The sequence below is a fragment of the Sesamum indicum genome, linkage group LG13 (genome assembly GCF_026168435.1).
Source record: "Sesamum indicum cultivar Baizhima isolate 11 linkage group LG13, ASM2616843v1, whole genome shotgun sequence".
NCBI lineage: Eukaryota > Viridiplantae > Streptophyta > Magnoliopsida > Lamiales > Pedaliaceae > Sesamum > Sesamum indicum.
In genome coordinates, this window is record NC_142669.1 from 17,466,846 (window position 1) to 17,481,361 (window position 14,516).

Genomic DNA, 14,516 nt, shown 5'->3' on the forward strand with positions numbered 1-14,516 from the left:
TCTTGTAATGTTTTTATATTTTATGAATGAAGTGTTTCTTTTACTTATTATATGTCTATTTCATTTATATAGAATGGATCAAGCCATTACAAATCTCAATGACAAGGAACATTGTCTTGTTGATAGTGCCACTACACATACAATTTTGAGAAACAAGAAATTTTTCTCAAGTTTGTTAATGACAAGAACAAATGTGAGTACTATTTCAGGAGTTAGTAATCTTATTGAAGGCTCCGGAAGAGCTACAATCTTGTTACCTGAAGGAACAAGATTACATATCAATGATGCCTTATATTCGAGTAAATCACAAAGGAACTTATTGAGTTTCAAGGATATTCGACAAAATGGTTTTCATATTGAAACCATGAATGAAAATGGTATCGAATATCTGTACCTTACAACATATAAAACTGGCCAGAAGCAAGTTTTAGAAAGAATGAGAACATATAGTTCTGGTTTATATGGCACATTGATAAGCTCCGTTGAAACACATAATATCACTAACCCGAAGTTAGCTGATCAAAGTATTTTTACTTTGTGGCATGATAGACTTGGCCACCCAGGTAAAACAATGATGTATAGGATCATTGAAAATTCACATGGACACCCACTAAAGGACCTGAAGTTCCTTGTTAAAAGCGATTTCATATGTTCGGCTTGTTCTCTTGGAAAATTAATTACAAAGCCATCTATGACAAAAGTGAATGTAGAATCTCCTATGTTTCTTGAACGAATTCAAGGAGACATATGCGGGCCAATAACACCGTCATGTGGGCCATTTAAATACTTTATGGTGTTGATTGACGCATCAACACGTTGGTCACATATAAGCTTGTTGTCAACACGAAATGTTGCTTTTGCAAGACTGTTAGCGCAAATTATTAAATTGAGGGCTCATTTTCCTGATTATCCTATTAAAAGGATACGGCTAGATAATGCGGGAGAATTTACTTCTAAATCCTTCAATGATTATTGTCAATCAATTGGGATAGTTGTAGAGCATCCAGTTGCTCATGTACATACTCAAAACGGCCTGGCAGAGTCGTTAATTAAGCGGTTACAATTAATAGCTAGACCCTTATTGATGAGGTCAAAATTGCCTTCATCGGCATGGGGGCATGCAATATTGCATGCAGCGGCTCTAATTCGTCTTAGACCTACCGCTTACCATAAATTTTCTCCATTACAATTGGTCTCGGGAAGAGAACCAAATATATCTCATTTAAAGGTGTTTGGTTGTGCGGTATATGTCCCGATACCCCCTCCTCAACGAACTAAAATGGGGCCACAACGGAGATTGGGAATTTATGTTGGTTTTGAATCTCCCTCAATTATTAAGTACCTTGAACCAATAACCAGTGATCAATTCACTGCTAGGTACTTGGATTGTCAATTTAATGAGACAGTATTCCCGGCATTAGGGGGAGTAGATAAGGAGATTAAAAGGAAAGATATTGAATGGAATGCAACATCTACGTCTTTTATGGATCCACGGACAAATGATAGTGAACTTGAAGTTCAACGGATCATACATTTGCAAATTGTTGCAAATAGGCTACCAGAAGCGTTGATAGATACCAAAAAGGTCACAAAATCATATATTCTGGCTGAAAATGTTCCAGCTCGTTTAGAAGTCCCTGAAGCGATTCTAAATAAATCAAATGCATCTGAGTCACAAATACGCCGGAAGCGTGGTAGACCACTTGACTCTAAAGATGCAAATCCTCGAAAGAGAAAGGAACATATCGTCTCAATTAATCACGATACTAATGTGACCACTAGTGCCTCTAAGGATAAAATCCCTGAAGCGGTTTTATCTGATGACTCTAAAAGTAATGAGCAAGATCTCGAGGACAGTTATGAGATGTCTATTAATTATGCTCATAACAGTTTGGTTGGTATCGTAAAGAAATTGAAATGAATGATATTTTTGCCTATTCTGTAGCCGTCCAAATCATGGATGAAGATGAAAATGATCCTCAAACTATGGAGGAATGTAGACATCGAAATGATTGGAAAAGTTGGAAAAAGGCCATACAAGATGAGCTAGACTCGCTAAATAAGCGAGAAGTATTTGGACCTATAACTCCAACACCAAAAGGTGTCAAACCTGTTGGCTATAAGTGGGTGTTCATACGCAAGAGAAATGAACGAAATGAAGTTGTAAGGTACAAAGCTAGACTTGTGGCCCAAGGCTTTACTCAAAAGCCCGGAATTGATTTTACTGAAACATATTCACCTGTAGTGGATGTTACCACACTTAGATTTTTAATCAGTTTATCAGTAATTGAACAACTACAAATGCAGCTCATGGATGTGGTAACTGCATATCTGTATGGGTCATTGGATACAGATATCTATATGAGAATCCCTGAAGGATTAAAATTGCCTGAAGCATTACAGTCAAAGTCTCGTCATATGTACTCCATCAAATTGAAAAGGTCCTTGTACGGACTTAAACAATCAGGACGTATGTGGTACAATCGTCTTAGTGAGTACTTAATAAAGAAAGGATTTTGCCATAATCAAATAAGTCCATGTTTATTCATAAAGAGGACAGAGTCGGGATTTGTAATCATAGCCGTGTATGTTGATGATTTGAATATTATTGGATCTCCTGAAGAGATTCGACAAGCAGCTAATTACTTAAAAAGTGAGTTTGAGATGAAAGATTTAGGCACTACAAAGTATTGTCTCGGCCTGCAGTTCGAACATACTAAGGGTGGAATTTTCATTCATCAATCGAACTATATAGAAAAAGTCCTTAAGCGTTTTCATATGGACAAAGCTCATCCATTGAGTACACCTATGGTAGTTCGATCGCTTGATGTTAATAAAGATCCGTTTCGTCCTCCAGCACATAATGATGAGATTTTAGGTCCAAAAGTACCATATTTCAGTGCAATTGGTGCATTGATGTATCTTGCTAATAATACCCGACCAGATATAGCATTTTCTGTTAATCTACTAGCAAGATATAGTTCAACACCAACAAAGAGACACTGGAATGGTGTTAAACACGTGCTACGTTATTTACGTGGAACAAGTGACATGGGAGTATATTTTGAAAGGCATGATGATGCCAAAACAACCAAATTAGTTGGTTATTCAGATGCGGGGTATTTATCTGATCCACATAAAGCTATATCTCAATCTGGATATGTATTCATGTATGGTGGAACTGCTATTTCATGGCTTTCAACCAAACAGACTTTGGTAGCCACCTCATCAAATCATGCAGAATTAATTGCATTATACGAGGCTGGGCGTGAATGTGTATGGCTTAGATCACTAATACATTATGTGCATGAATCATGTGGACTACAATCAATCGAGAAAAGTCCCACAGTAATATATGAAGACAATGCGGCGTGCATCGCCCAAATCAAGGATGGTTATATTAAAGGCGACAGAACCAAGCACATATTACCAAAATTTTTCTCCACTCACGAGCTTCAAGTGGAAGGCACAGTTGATATTCAACAAATTTCATCAAGTCAGAACTTAGCAGATTTGTTTACGAAGGCATTACCAACAAGGGTGTTCAAACAACTCATACGTAATATTGGCATGCGACACCTGAAAGATATCTGCCTCAATTGAGGGGGAGATTATACAACTGTACTCTTTTCCTTAGCCTTGGTTTTTATCCCATTGGGTTTTTCCAGGCAAGGTTTTTAACGAGGCAGGATGTATATGATAAAGAGGTATGCATTCAAGGGGGAGTATTATATATAATATGTATATATGAATGCATACACCTCTTCATATTCTTTCTTAATACCCATTATGTTATACACCCTTTTGTATCCCCATTATAATTTGTAATTAAAATAGTTATGATGTATTTTGTAACCACAATTTTGGTGGTCTATGAATACCACCATGTATTTCATTTGTAAAGTGATTTTTGGAGTGAACAAAGAAAGTTTGTTGGAGAAATACATATATTTTACTTTATATTCTATTAAGAGTGATAGGCTAATAAACTTAGAATTTCTCTAAGTTTATAACAAAAATATATTTTTACCTATTTTTTAGTAAATATAAGGAATAATTATATTTTACACCTCTTGAACCATAATTTACTATGGCTAACTGTTTCTATCTTTTACATAATTTTATAAAAGGTAAAATACACTTTACCTCCTGAATTATTCGTTATCTAATAATTACCTCTTAAATTGACAAATATAAAACTTTCTCCTATAATTAAATTTTTAAACAATATTGTATTTGAAATTTAATCAAAATATCTTTTATTTATAATAAAATAAAATATAATTAGTGAATTAATAATTCTGAATTTTATTTTTGTTTACATACTCAAGATTAACTAATAAATGAGTACAATAAATACAAAAAACAAATTCATGAAAAGATTTTATTAATGATAAAAAAATTAAGTTATTAACTATTTATTCTTTTAGATAAAAATAGATAATTATATATCGGTCTTTTTAACATATTTTTTTCAAAAATATGATAAAATGTATTTATTCATTTTTTTCTAAAAATGTTTAACGTTTGGTTAAGCATATATATATATATTAATTTCTTTTAAGAAGCATATGAGTTATTGGTTATATTATATTTATTGTGTATCTACTATATATATTTATTAATTTATACTCCACTTTTAATTTAAATTCTTCACTTATTAAAAAATAATTTAGTGATGATTTAATGTGCAAAATACTAAAATATATTGAAAATAATATAATTGTTTAAGGTATGAGGGGCATTTTTGTCCAACTAAGAAAATAAGTGTTACATTTGTTAGTTTATGGGGATAAATGTTACAAAATGAATATTTCAAGGGGGCAAAGTGTATTTTACCCTTATATAAATTATTCCCGACAGCTAAAAAATAGAGGTAGCTTATGTAATGATGTTAACATTTATGGGAGTATGTGTGCGCATTTTTCAAAAAAAAAATATAGGTAATTTGTGTAATTAATATTGATATTTTTGATTGGTATAGATATAATTTTCAAAAAATAATATATATAAATAGATCACAGATCAAAGACGTAAATATAATTTTTCTAAATATAATAATCACATTGTTATAGGAAAATATTAGTTAGTATTTTATATACTTTTAACATTAATAATAATAAATTAATAAATCTTGACAAATTCATTATGAAGTAAAATCAATACTTACACGACTGATTTGACTTGAATCTATAATTTTATGTTTGTAATGAATTTGAAGTTAAATATTTTAAATTTGTTTCAAATTCTTCAATTTTAAATTCAAAATATTGAATTATACTTTATTAAATAGTGATGAATTTTAAATTCTTTTAATATTGAGTCATTTCGATATTCTATTTTCAAACTCGACATTGAATTCCAAATATAGCTTGAAATAATTCAAAATAAACTATTTAAGTATTCAACAAATGAATTACGAGAAAAATAAATAAATAAATTAAAAGACATAACTAAGGTTAAGGGATTGGGTAGGTTAAGGATGTTTGTTGGTTAAAAAGGGACAAGATTGAGGTATGTTGGGGTAGGTATACGTAACTTCTGGTCAATCGCACTCAAACCCACCCCACAAATTATGAATCTTGTTAAGATACGAGGTTGCTTATGATGTTAGATGTGAATTTAGTACATAAACTTTGTCTTATACACTCAAGAATAGTAGGGATGACAATCGAGACGAGTAAGAAAGCAGATATTCGTCTCAAATAATTATTTAGTTTATTAAATATGAATTTTGAAAAAAAAAATAGTTTTAAAGACTTAATTGGAGTGTTGGAACAGGTCTCTAAGTTGCTGAATTCGCATCAAACACGTATCAGATAATAGTTTGCAAATATACTTCTTCTTTTTTTTATTAATACATATGTTTACAAAATAAATTGTATCTTTAACATAGTAACATCTTATTGTATATTTATATAAATAACATTATTATTTATAAAAAAGATATTAATTAATTAAAAAATAATAATCAACTTTTGTGAATTAGATCCGTTGGAGTCAGAGCAAGTTTCAGGTTCAATTAAAAGCAAGCGTCCTATATATTAATAAAGTACCAACCAACAAGAATCTCACATCAAGTTAGAGATTCGAACACACAGTTTCGTGATATATAGTAATCAATTTTTGAGTCTTTCTTATTATCACAATGTCTGAAAAAGTCATCTGGCTATTAGAATTCAAAATCAAATAAATAAAACAGATGTTTTCACTTTGGCATAAAAACGTCATACAAAGGGTGAAAGTGAAATACCTAGTGAAATTGTGGTGTTTTTACATATTAAGACCTTGTTTAATTATGAAGACGGATATCCAATCTAATCCTTTGTTTACTTGCATTAGGTCGGCCGAGTGAAATATAATGATAAAAGGATGATATAAATCGCATCAGGATTGGTGGGCTTTAATATCTCACCAGGCCCACTTGAACGGGAGTATATGAATTTTGTATTTTTGTTTCCCAAATATAAAATACTTAATCTAAAATAACCTCATTTTTTCATATATCTGAAAAATTGTCTGATTATTTTTTTTAACTTATTTTCAAATTTAGTTTTATCCGAAACTTTATCAATACAAGAAAATAAGGTACGTAGTGTGACAATTTAATCTCATCCCACATTTTATACATCGTTAAACTGTCCCAACTTAATCCTATCCCTCAAAGTAAACGAGACCTAAGTGCTAAGATTAATAATTTAAAAATTCTTATAAAAGAACAAATGAATTGACTTTACATTTTCTTAAAAAGCTTATAAGAACCTAAACATATTTTCTTGAGATTTTACACTATAAAATAAAATTAATAAAGAGTTTTATATAGAATTCATAAATTCTTAAATATCTTATAAAATATTTTAAAAAACTTATGAATTCAACCAAACACGGTTTAACTACAGCTAGTATATATAAGTTTCATAGAACTGCAACATAAACAATTTAGCAATTAATAACTTCATATAATTAATTATATTTTCTTGTGATTAATGTAATGACAAGTTGTCAACAATCAAAATTAAATTTTTTATGTTATTTAAGCAAATTAATCATCATACTGTTTTTTATAGTAGTGAATAGACCTCATCTGTTTTTTCATCACAATGCAAAGTATCTCTCTTTTTTTTTGTTAGAAGAAAAAAACAATAATTATTGCACAAGAAAACTATGAATTACAGTCACATCCAAGAACAAAGCAACCTCTTAATATTAATAAGATTATAATGTTGTTTGTGATGGGGACTGATCAAAACATAATACCTAATTAACCACACAACCTTATTTATGGATTTTCTTTAATTTTATTTTTTTTAACACTTAACTATGTAATTTTTTCCCCCGGATTTTCCAAATACTTAGGTAGATATTCTTATAAGTATAAAAAATTCATTTAAAATATTTAAATATGAGTACTTATCTACTGCTCTGTAAGTTTTAGTTAATTATAGATATGAAAAATCGATATTTATTTATAAAATAACTAGTTTAGTTGTACACGATCTCCACGAGCATATAAAAAAGAAATATGATATGAGATGAAAAGAAAAAACGAGAAATTTGTAAAAAGAAACAATCGTGGTGTGCGAAGATAAAAAAGAAAGAAATTCGTGAAAAGAAAGAGAAGTGGGATGAGGTCAGAGAGAAAAAATAAGTTATGATTATGAGATTTATTAAAAATATAGAAATTTGTGAGAAAAAGACACATGGCAAAATAGGGTAAGATAGACAGGTGGAATGATGGGTTTAGAGGAAAAAATATTATAATTGTGAGATTATTAAAAATTTATTGAAATTACAATAATTTTTTAATAATAGGACAGAAAATACATTAGCTGATTTTCTGAAATAAGAAAGTGGGTGACCAGATCCACATTATGTTAAACAGTTGGGTGCCTTAGAATTCAAGAAATCATTGTTTGGTCTGAATGTAATAATTAAACTTGTATTAGACACTCTGAACCCATATATCAATCAAAGATAGTGCAAAATTACACCAAAATCAAGATAATATTAGGTAAAGAATTGTTTATTCAATAATTTTACACAAATGCAATAATTGAACAAACATTTTGTGTTATTAGTTAATTTGTTTAGTGTACTGAACTAACTACAATGTGAACAAGATTCCTGCAAAATTCTCAAACGATCTCGAGACCTGAACTTCCAAAGAATCACGACTATTCGTGTATAGCAGATCTCATATGAGTCTTACCACATGAATCATTATGATTGTCCGGATACTGAGAGAAACCATATTTCTATTACTTATGCTAACCTAACTACATCATATACATTACTTTCAAGAAGTTCTTACGCGGCTATGAGACTTGGATTCTAGAACAATTATCTCCTGCGGGTCTCACCATATAAATGATTATGATTGTCCAGGCATTTTATATCTCGGAGCCTCGTAAGAAAGAAGGGGATTTCCTATTCTACCCCTGTTTCATCTTCCTTGTCGTGCATTCTTTGTCGTTGGGTTTTGGCTCATCATGGATCCTGAGCTTTATTGTCCTCTGTTTCCCATTGTTTCCTTCAATTCACAGATGGTTTGAATGCAGCCGCAGCAAATTGCAGGATTTCTATTATCTGCTAGTCTCTGCAACCATGTTGTGGACAGTCAATGATCGGACAATAAATGACGTTAGAAGGCACTGTGAATATAAACGAGCACCTGCGAAGCTCCCATGAATCAGCATTTTTCAAGAATCCACATCGTTGGAGCAGCTGATAATGCATTAGCTAGTGCTCTCCGGCTTATCAGGGATTCAGGAACAGATACAGGAAGTGGATCGCACTGCTCATTTTATCAGCAGAACGAGAGAATGCTAACGATTGGAATAAAACGAAACAGGACAGTATATGTAGAACTTGAAACACAAACAACGCAGAACTGATTTAAGCCGTAGCAAAGATCATAACCTTGAAATATATGAACAAAGAAACAGGAAAGTGTTTTAGGAAACTGAATATCGGTCAAGGAATTCATGAGACAAATGGGAAACGTCATGCTGGCAAAGTTAGCCAAACGAACTTGGAGACAATGAAGAGATCACCTAATTATCCTCAAAGTTTACAACATACTTTAAGCATTCCCCCAGCAGGAATCTAAGTCTCCCTGTAATAGAAAAAAATTGAAGTAAAGAAATTTCCACAAGTCTGCACCTAACATATGGTATGCATTTAGCATGCCAATAAATGCACAAGTTGCAGTTACCACATGTGAAGCCTACGCTTTTTATGGCCAACAGAGAGAATAATAAGCCAGACAGATACTCTCAAGTGCTGAAAATTTTGGACAATGGTTTGACAATTCAAAGAATTAATTAATTAAATGATCATGGAGAAGCGAGAAAGAAAGCATCATATTTCAGAGTTGAGTAATGCACAGTCCTAAGTACAATGTCAACAACAAGAAGTTTTGTATTACTTGGATCAAGCATATAAATGAAATAATGGTTTCTACAATACTGGTGCTAACATCTTAACTCAACAGGCTTCTATCAACATCTATATATGTGCAACCAGGTCTGATCTCTCAGGTAATGAGAATTAGCAAAGCCTCTTTCGCTACTTCCAATATTTCAACATCTCATTATTCTCAGGAACATGCAGAAGTAAAGGATTCGGATTCAGGACATATATTTAAACCCCAACTTAATTTGGACATAAAAGCATGTTAGATGTGAAGTAGAGAGTTGGAATTTACTGGAAAAAGCAAAATTGGTAACCATCCCACGGAAAGGCTGCCTGATCATGGTCACACTTGACATTCTATCATATGACACTCAAATCATCTTCACCAAAATCCATCAATATGATAGCATTATCCAGCAAGAAGTGTACATAACCAGGTTAGACTGTCTAGAAAGACAAACCAGATGAGAGGCTTTGGCAGAAAAGAAATTACCATCCAACCACCACAAAAATCCATCCCCTTTAAGCCAACCAAGCCCTACATAATAAGCAGCAAGAAGTACAAACCCATAACTCATACCTCGTTGTCACCATTAGTAGCATCTCCTAGATTCACAAAACTTATGGACTATTAGAAGAAAGAACAAAATAACAGACGTATTGCCACATCTTCAAAATGCTATTTTCATCAGTTTGCACCCCCAAATAGCCTGTAGTCACTAGGTCAATGAATCACACACAGTATTCGGAGTCCAACGAAATTGTCATAATAAGAATTATAGGTAATTTGGATAACTAATACAACAAATGGAGCTTTTGCAGCGGTAGTCTCATTTATGAATTGTTACTTAAAAGTTATCATGCTAATATTATTGCTCTGTGCTATTATAGCACCAACCCACACTGTTTAATTGTATCCAAGGATCACGAACAAATGGCTCTTTGTGCTACGCGATAAATAAGCCACCACATTGTTTAACTATCCCCATTAGCTTATGCATGCACACCTAAAAAGCTTAAACTATGACAAAGGTTCAGCAGATGAGCAACTACAAGGAACATTTTAATACCATGATAGAAAGTATAGGACTCAAGCTCCAGGTGATAATTGGCAAGTTAACAAGAAAAAACTGCATAGACAACACTTCAGATGCCACCCATTTAACAAACATTTATTTGGTATACCTTCCAATATAATTTCTTGAATTTTCATTTCTTTTTTCCTGAAATGCAACATAAATGACAGGCAGCTCCAGAAGTATGGTTCTGTATGAAACTATTAACGAAAACTAAAATCAACATTCCAAGAAATGAAGCAAGGTCCCAGCAATCCATTATGAGGTACTATATTTAAGATAAAATTCGAATTTCAGAAGCTTTTGTTGGGTCTATGTTTGTCTTTAATGTCAATCATTTAAATTAAGGCAGATAATGTACTGCCTAAACACAAACTGAAAGACCATAAAAAAATTATATACCATATTACCATTGCAACTCTTTATACTCCATTGTCAAATGTACAATTATCTCCAGTTGCAAAGCTAATGAGAAAAAAAGAAGCTATAAACAAAAATAAACCGGGACTACCAAGGAGGGGCTTTTTTTAATCTACTCTACCAACCCCATCTATATAATTTTGCATATTTACTCAATGCTTTTGAAGAGAATGCTCAAGAGCCAACCTCAATCGGCTTCCTAATACATCCAATTCTGCAATCATTTGCTGCTGCCAGCGCACTTGGAAACTCTCCACACCCACCCTTTCACCAACCCGACCAACCAGAAGCTTCCTTTTTACGTCCTTGAAGCACTCATCAAAGACATTCATCACCACCTTTGCCGCCACTTCCCCTATTTTATTCTTGCAGTCAGAATCAATACTCTGCCCAGCCACCACTTTCACAGCCCCAATCCCTCCGCCGAAGGTATCGTGTCCCTCATCCTCCATAGCTTCCTCTTCCCCTTCAAATTCCACATTCACCTCACTCAATTTAACTTCTTCATTCCTATTATCCTCAACATAAATATCTCCAACCGCAACCCCACCTTCATCACCACCCCCATTCTCATTCTGAACAGAATCCAACTCCAAATTGGCATCATTCTCTTGGTCAAAACCAGACGTGATCGCCTGCAAAGTAGGTGAAAAGTCGACCTTAATTCCAACAAGGCTCGACTTTTTTAGCTTCCCATCCACATAACCACCAACAACAGTATTACTACTGTGATTCAAACCCACATTCCGAGCGCCACTGAAGGGCGAGGTGGCAGCATATTCCGGGTGCCAGAGCTGTTTCGACAAGTCGTAAAGCGCACGATCATGGAGCGACAACTGCGACTGATCCAGACCCTTAGACAACCGGGTGGAAATGACCCGAAACTTCTTTCGGAGCCTCCGAAGCTTCTCGGAGAGCTGGGATTTCGTATAGGGCTGCGACATGGTGTTGGAAAACCGGGCATAGAAGATCCCCAAGTCCCTCGGAAACGCTAGATGCTGAGAGGAGCAATCCAAGAGGCCCTGCAAGAAACGGATCTCGTCCGGCTCCGTCCATATCCGGTGGAACTTGAACGGCGGCGCTCTGCCATCAATGGTGTCCGGGCTGGCATCGGGCGGAGGAAGAGGATTAGGGTCGGGGGTTTTGCGTTTGATGGGGAGTTTTGAAGCGGAGGGCTTGTGGTGGTGGGGTTGAATCAGGGTGGAGTCCATGGGTAGGAATCCAGGACGGGCCTCAACCTGACTGTTACTGTTCAATTTCTGTTGTGATTTTAGGGTAATTAGGTTTTGATTTAGGGTGTCAGTTCGATTTTGATCGACTACTTTTGGGTGAGCGTTACTATCGGTTAGGGTTAACTACTTTCTACTTTTGCAATCCTTTGTGTTGGGTTCGGTTTTTGGACACGATACAATATAATATTAAAATAAATTACAATCTAAAATTATAAATATTTATTTGTTGTTTTGAAAAACTATTAATAAATATTTTGATTTTAACCCTCGTCTAATAATTAATCTATTTCATTTGTTTTCATTTATTCTCATAATGAACCGATCAAAATGTCTTTATGGACTAAAAATTATAATTTTTTAATTTTTTTCATCCACTCCGTTTGATTTTTGCACAAATTTTAATTTTTTTATAAAAAAATATAATAAGAGCATAGTTGACAATTTTTACATCTAGCGAAGGATTACACAATTCCATCAATACCAGGGGGTATTTATAATTTTTCAAACGACGAGTGAGTATTCATAATTATATCAAACCTCAAGAGATGTCATTGTTATTTACCTCAGAATTTCTAATTGATAATTTATTTGTTATGGACTAAAAATTATAGTAATTAATTATTATTATTAATCATGTCTAACCAAAAATCAATACAAAAACTTAGAGTATCCATTATAAAATTATTTTTGCCATGTTTTAGTCATAATAAATATTTTAGCCACATTTGAAAAAATCATAATCAATAACCGTTGGGAGTTCATGATCAATAACTATATATTATATTTATTTATTTTTAACCATGATAATTGATCATAATTACTGTTAAATTTCTTCTAATATAAATATAACGATATATAATTTATAAAATTTTATTCTTCTAAAAATTATAAAAGTTATTTATTGGATTCGAGCATTTTTGGCCGCATAATACATGAACAAAAAATTATTGCTAACAGATATGATTCCTTCCATTTAAGTAATCGTATGGATAAATTTGTTTAATATTTATACAATTATAGGGTAAATTGTAATACGAAATTTGTTTTTCTTGATTATCATTACTTTTATTTTATAAAAGAAAATCATGTTATGGTATAAATTCTGAATATTTCAATTTATCCTTTAATTCATTTTATTCCTTAAAAAAATTTAGTCAGAATAGTAATTTCAATTTTTTTAATAATATCGTAATTATAATTTTTTTCTCTCTCAATCCACTACTTTATGTTTGTCTCTCACTTTCTCTATGTTTCTTTTCCTCATAAAATTTTATATATTTAATGAATAAACTCATAACTATAATTTAATTTTTTTTTCATACCATGTTTTTTTTCCTCACAAACTTCCATATTTTCAATAAATTCATAATTTTAATTTATTTTATCTTTCACTTTACCTCACATTTTTTTCACTGGCGTTTTTTTCTTCTTTCTCCTCACCTGCACTGTTTTTTCATAATGTAAAAATTGTGTGCCCCAAATTCGGCTAAGGCCCAAAGCCCATCACACTGGATGGATAAAAAATCTTGACCCACTTAGCTTCTCGGCCCATATCAATTTTCCAAGCCCACTTCCCTTACTGGCCCACCAATCCGACCCGATACTACTTTAAATAAGATGCCTCTCTCATTCTCTCCCAGTAATTCCTGAAGCCCCGATTCTATGCCTTCTCCCTCCTTCTGACTCTGGTCTTGGTTTCTCTTCCGCCGTTTCTCGTTTCTCCCTTCATCGCCTCTTTTCTCAATCATTCCCTTCGGCTACTAATGGCCAGTATCTATAAGTATCCGCATTTTGGTTCAAATTGGACATGAAATCTTACACTCTAATATCTCCTTCTCTATGCTCCCGATTAAAAGTTCTTAGTGAACTAATATTTGTGGTTGATAATGATCCTTAGTGAATCTGTGCCTAAGTGACTCTAAGTTGATATGTGCCTTTGTGGCTCTGTATTTTAAGCAATCATGAGTTAGGTTGCAAGCCTTTGTGGCGTTTGGGTTTGTTATTTCCGAATCTGACTTTTTGAGCTTAAGATCTTCTATCTTTCTTTATTTCTTTAATTGCTATATTATTTACAATATAGATATATTTTTGTTGGTATAGATCTGTAATTATCTTTATTCTTTATTCTTATACTGTTGAATAATTGTATAAGGGTTTCAAACTCGTTTATCTTTTGTAATAGTATGATTGGAGTTGATTCCTGGGCTTTACTATTGGTGGTTGATACCCAACACATTATTTTTTTGTTATCTTCATCTCACATTATAATTTTTTTTACATACTCGTGGGGACAACATGCTATAACAACTAGTAACATTTAAAAAAAATATTGTGAGTTGTGTACTATAGTGTTACTAAAAAGAAGAGCATAACT

The 14,516-nt window shown here is 32.8% G+C and overlaps 1 protein-coding gene across 2 annotated transcripts; it reads right to left on the bottom strand.

Annotated features, from left to right (window-relative positions):
* Positions 1–8,158: 8,158 nt before the first annotated feature.
* LOC105176365 (uncharacterized) lies at positions 8,159–12,337 on the bottom strand. Of its 2 annotated transcripts, XR_016063527.1 has the most exons (3): positions 11,097–12,337; positions 8,672–9,115; positions 8,159–8,596 (listed from the first exon to the last, which is right to left on the bottom strand). XR_016063527.1 is itself a non-coding variant. In XM_088876953.1 (2 exons), the coding sequence occupies exons 1-2, from the start codon at positions 12,119–12,121 to the stop codon at positions 9,106–9,108; spliced, it is 1,035 nt and encodes a 344-aa protein (XP_088733079.1). In that variant the 5' UTR covers positions 12,122–12,337; the 3' UTR covers positions 8,159–9,105. The 2 variants fall into 2 exon arrangements, 1 of the variants encoding a protein (XP_088733079.1); XM_088876953.1 differs by having other exon boundaries at positions 8,159–9,115.
* Between the last annotated feature and the right edge of the window lie 2,179 nt (positions 12,338–14,516).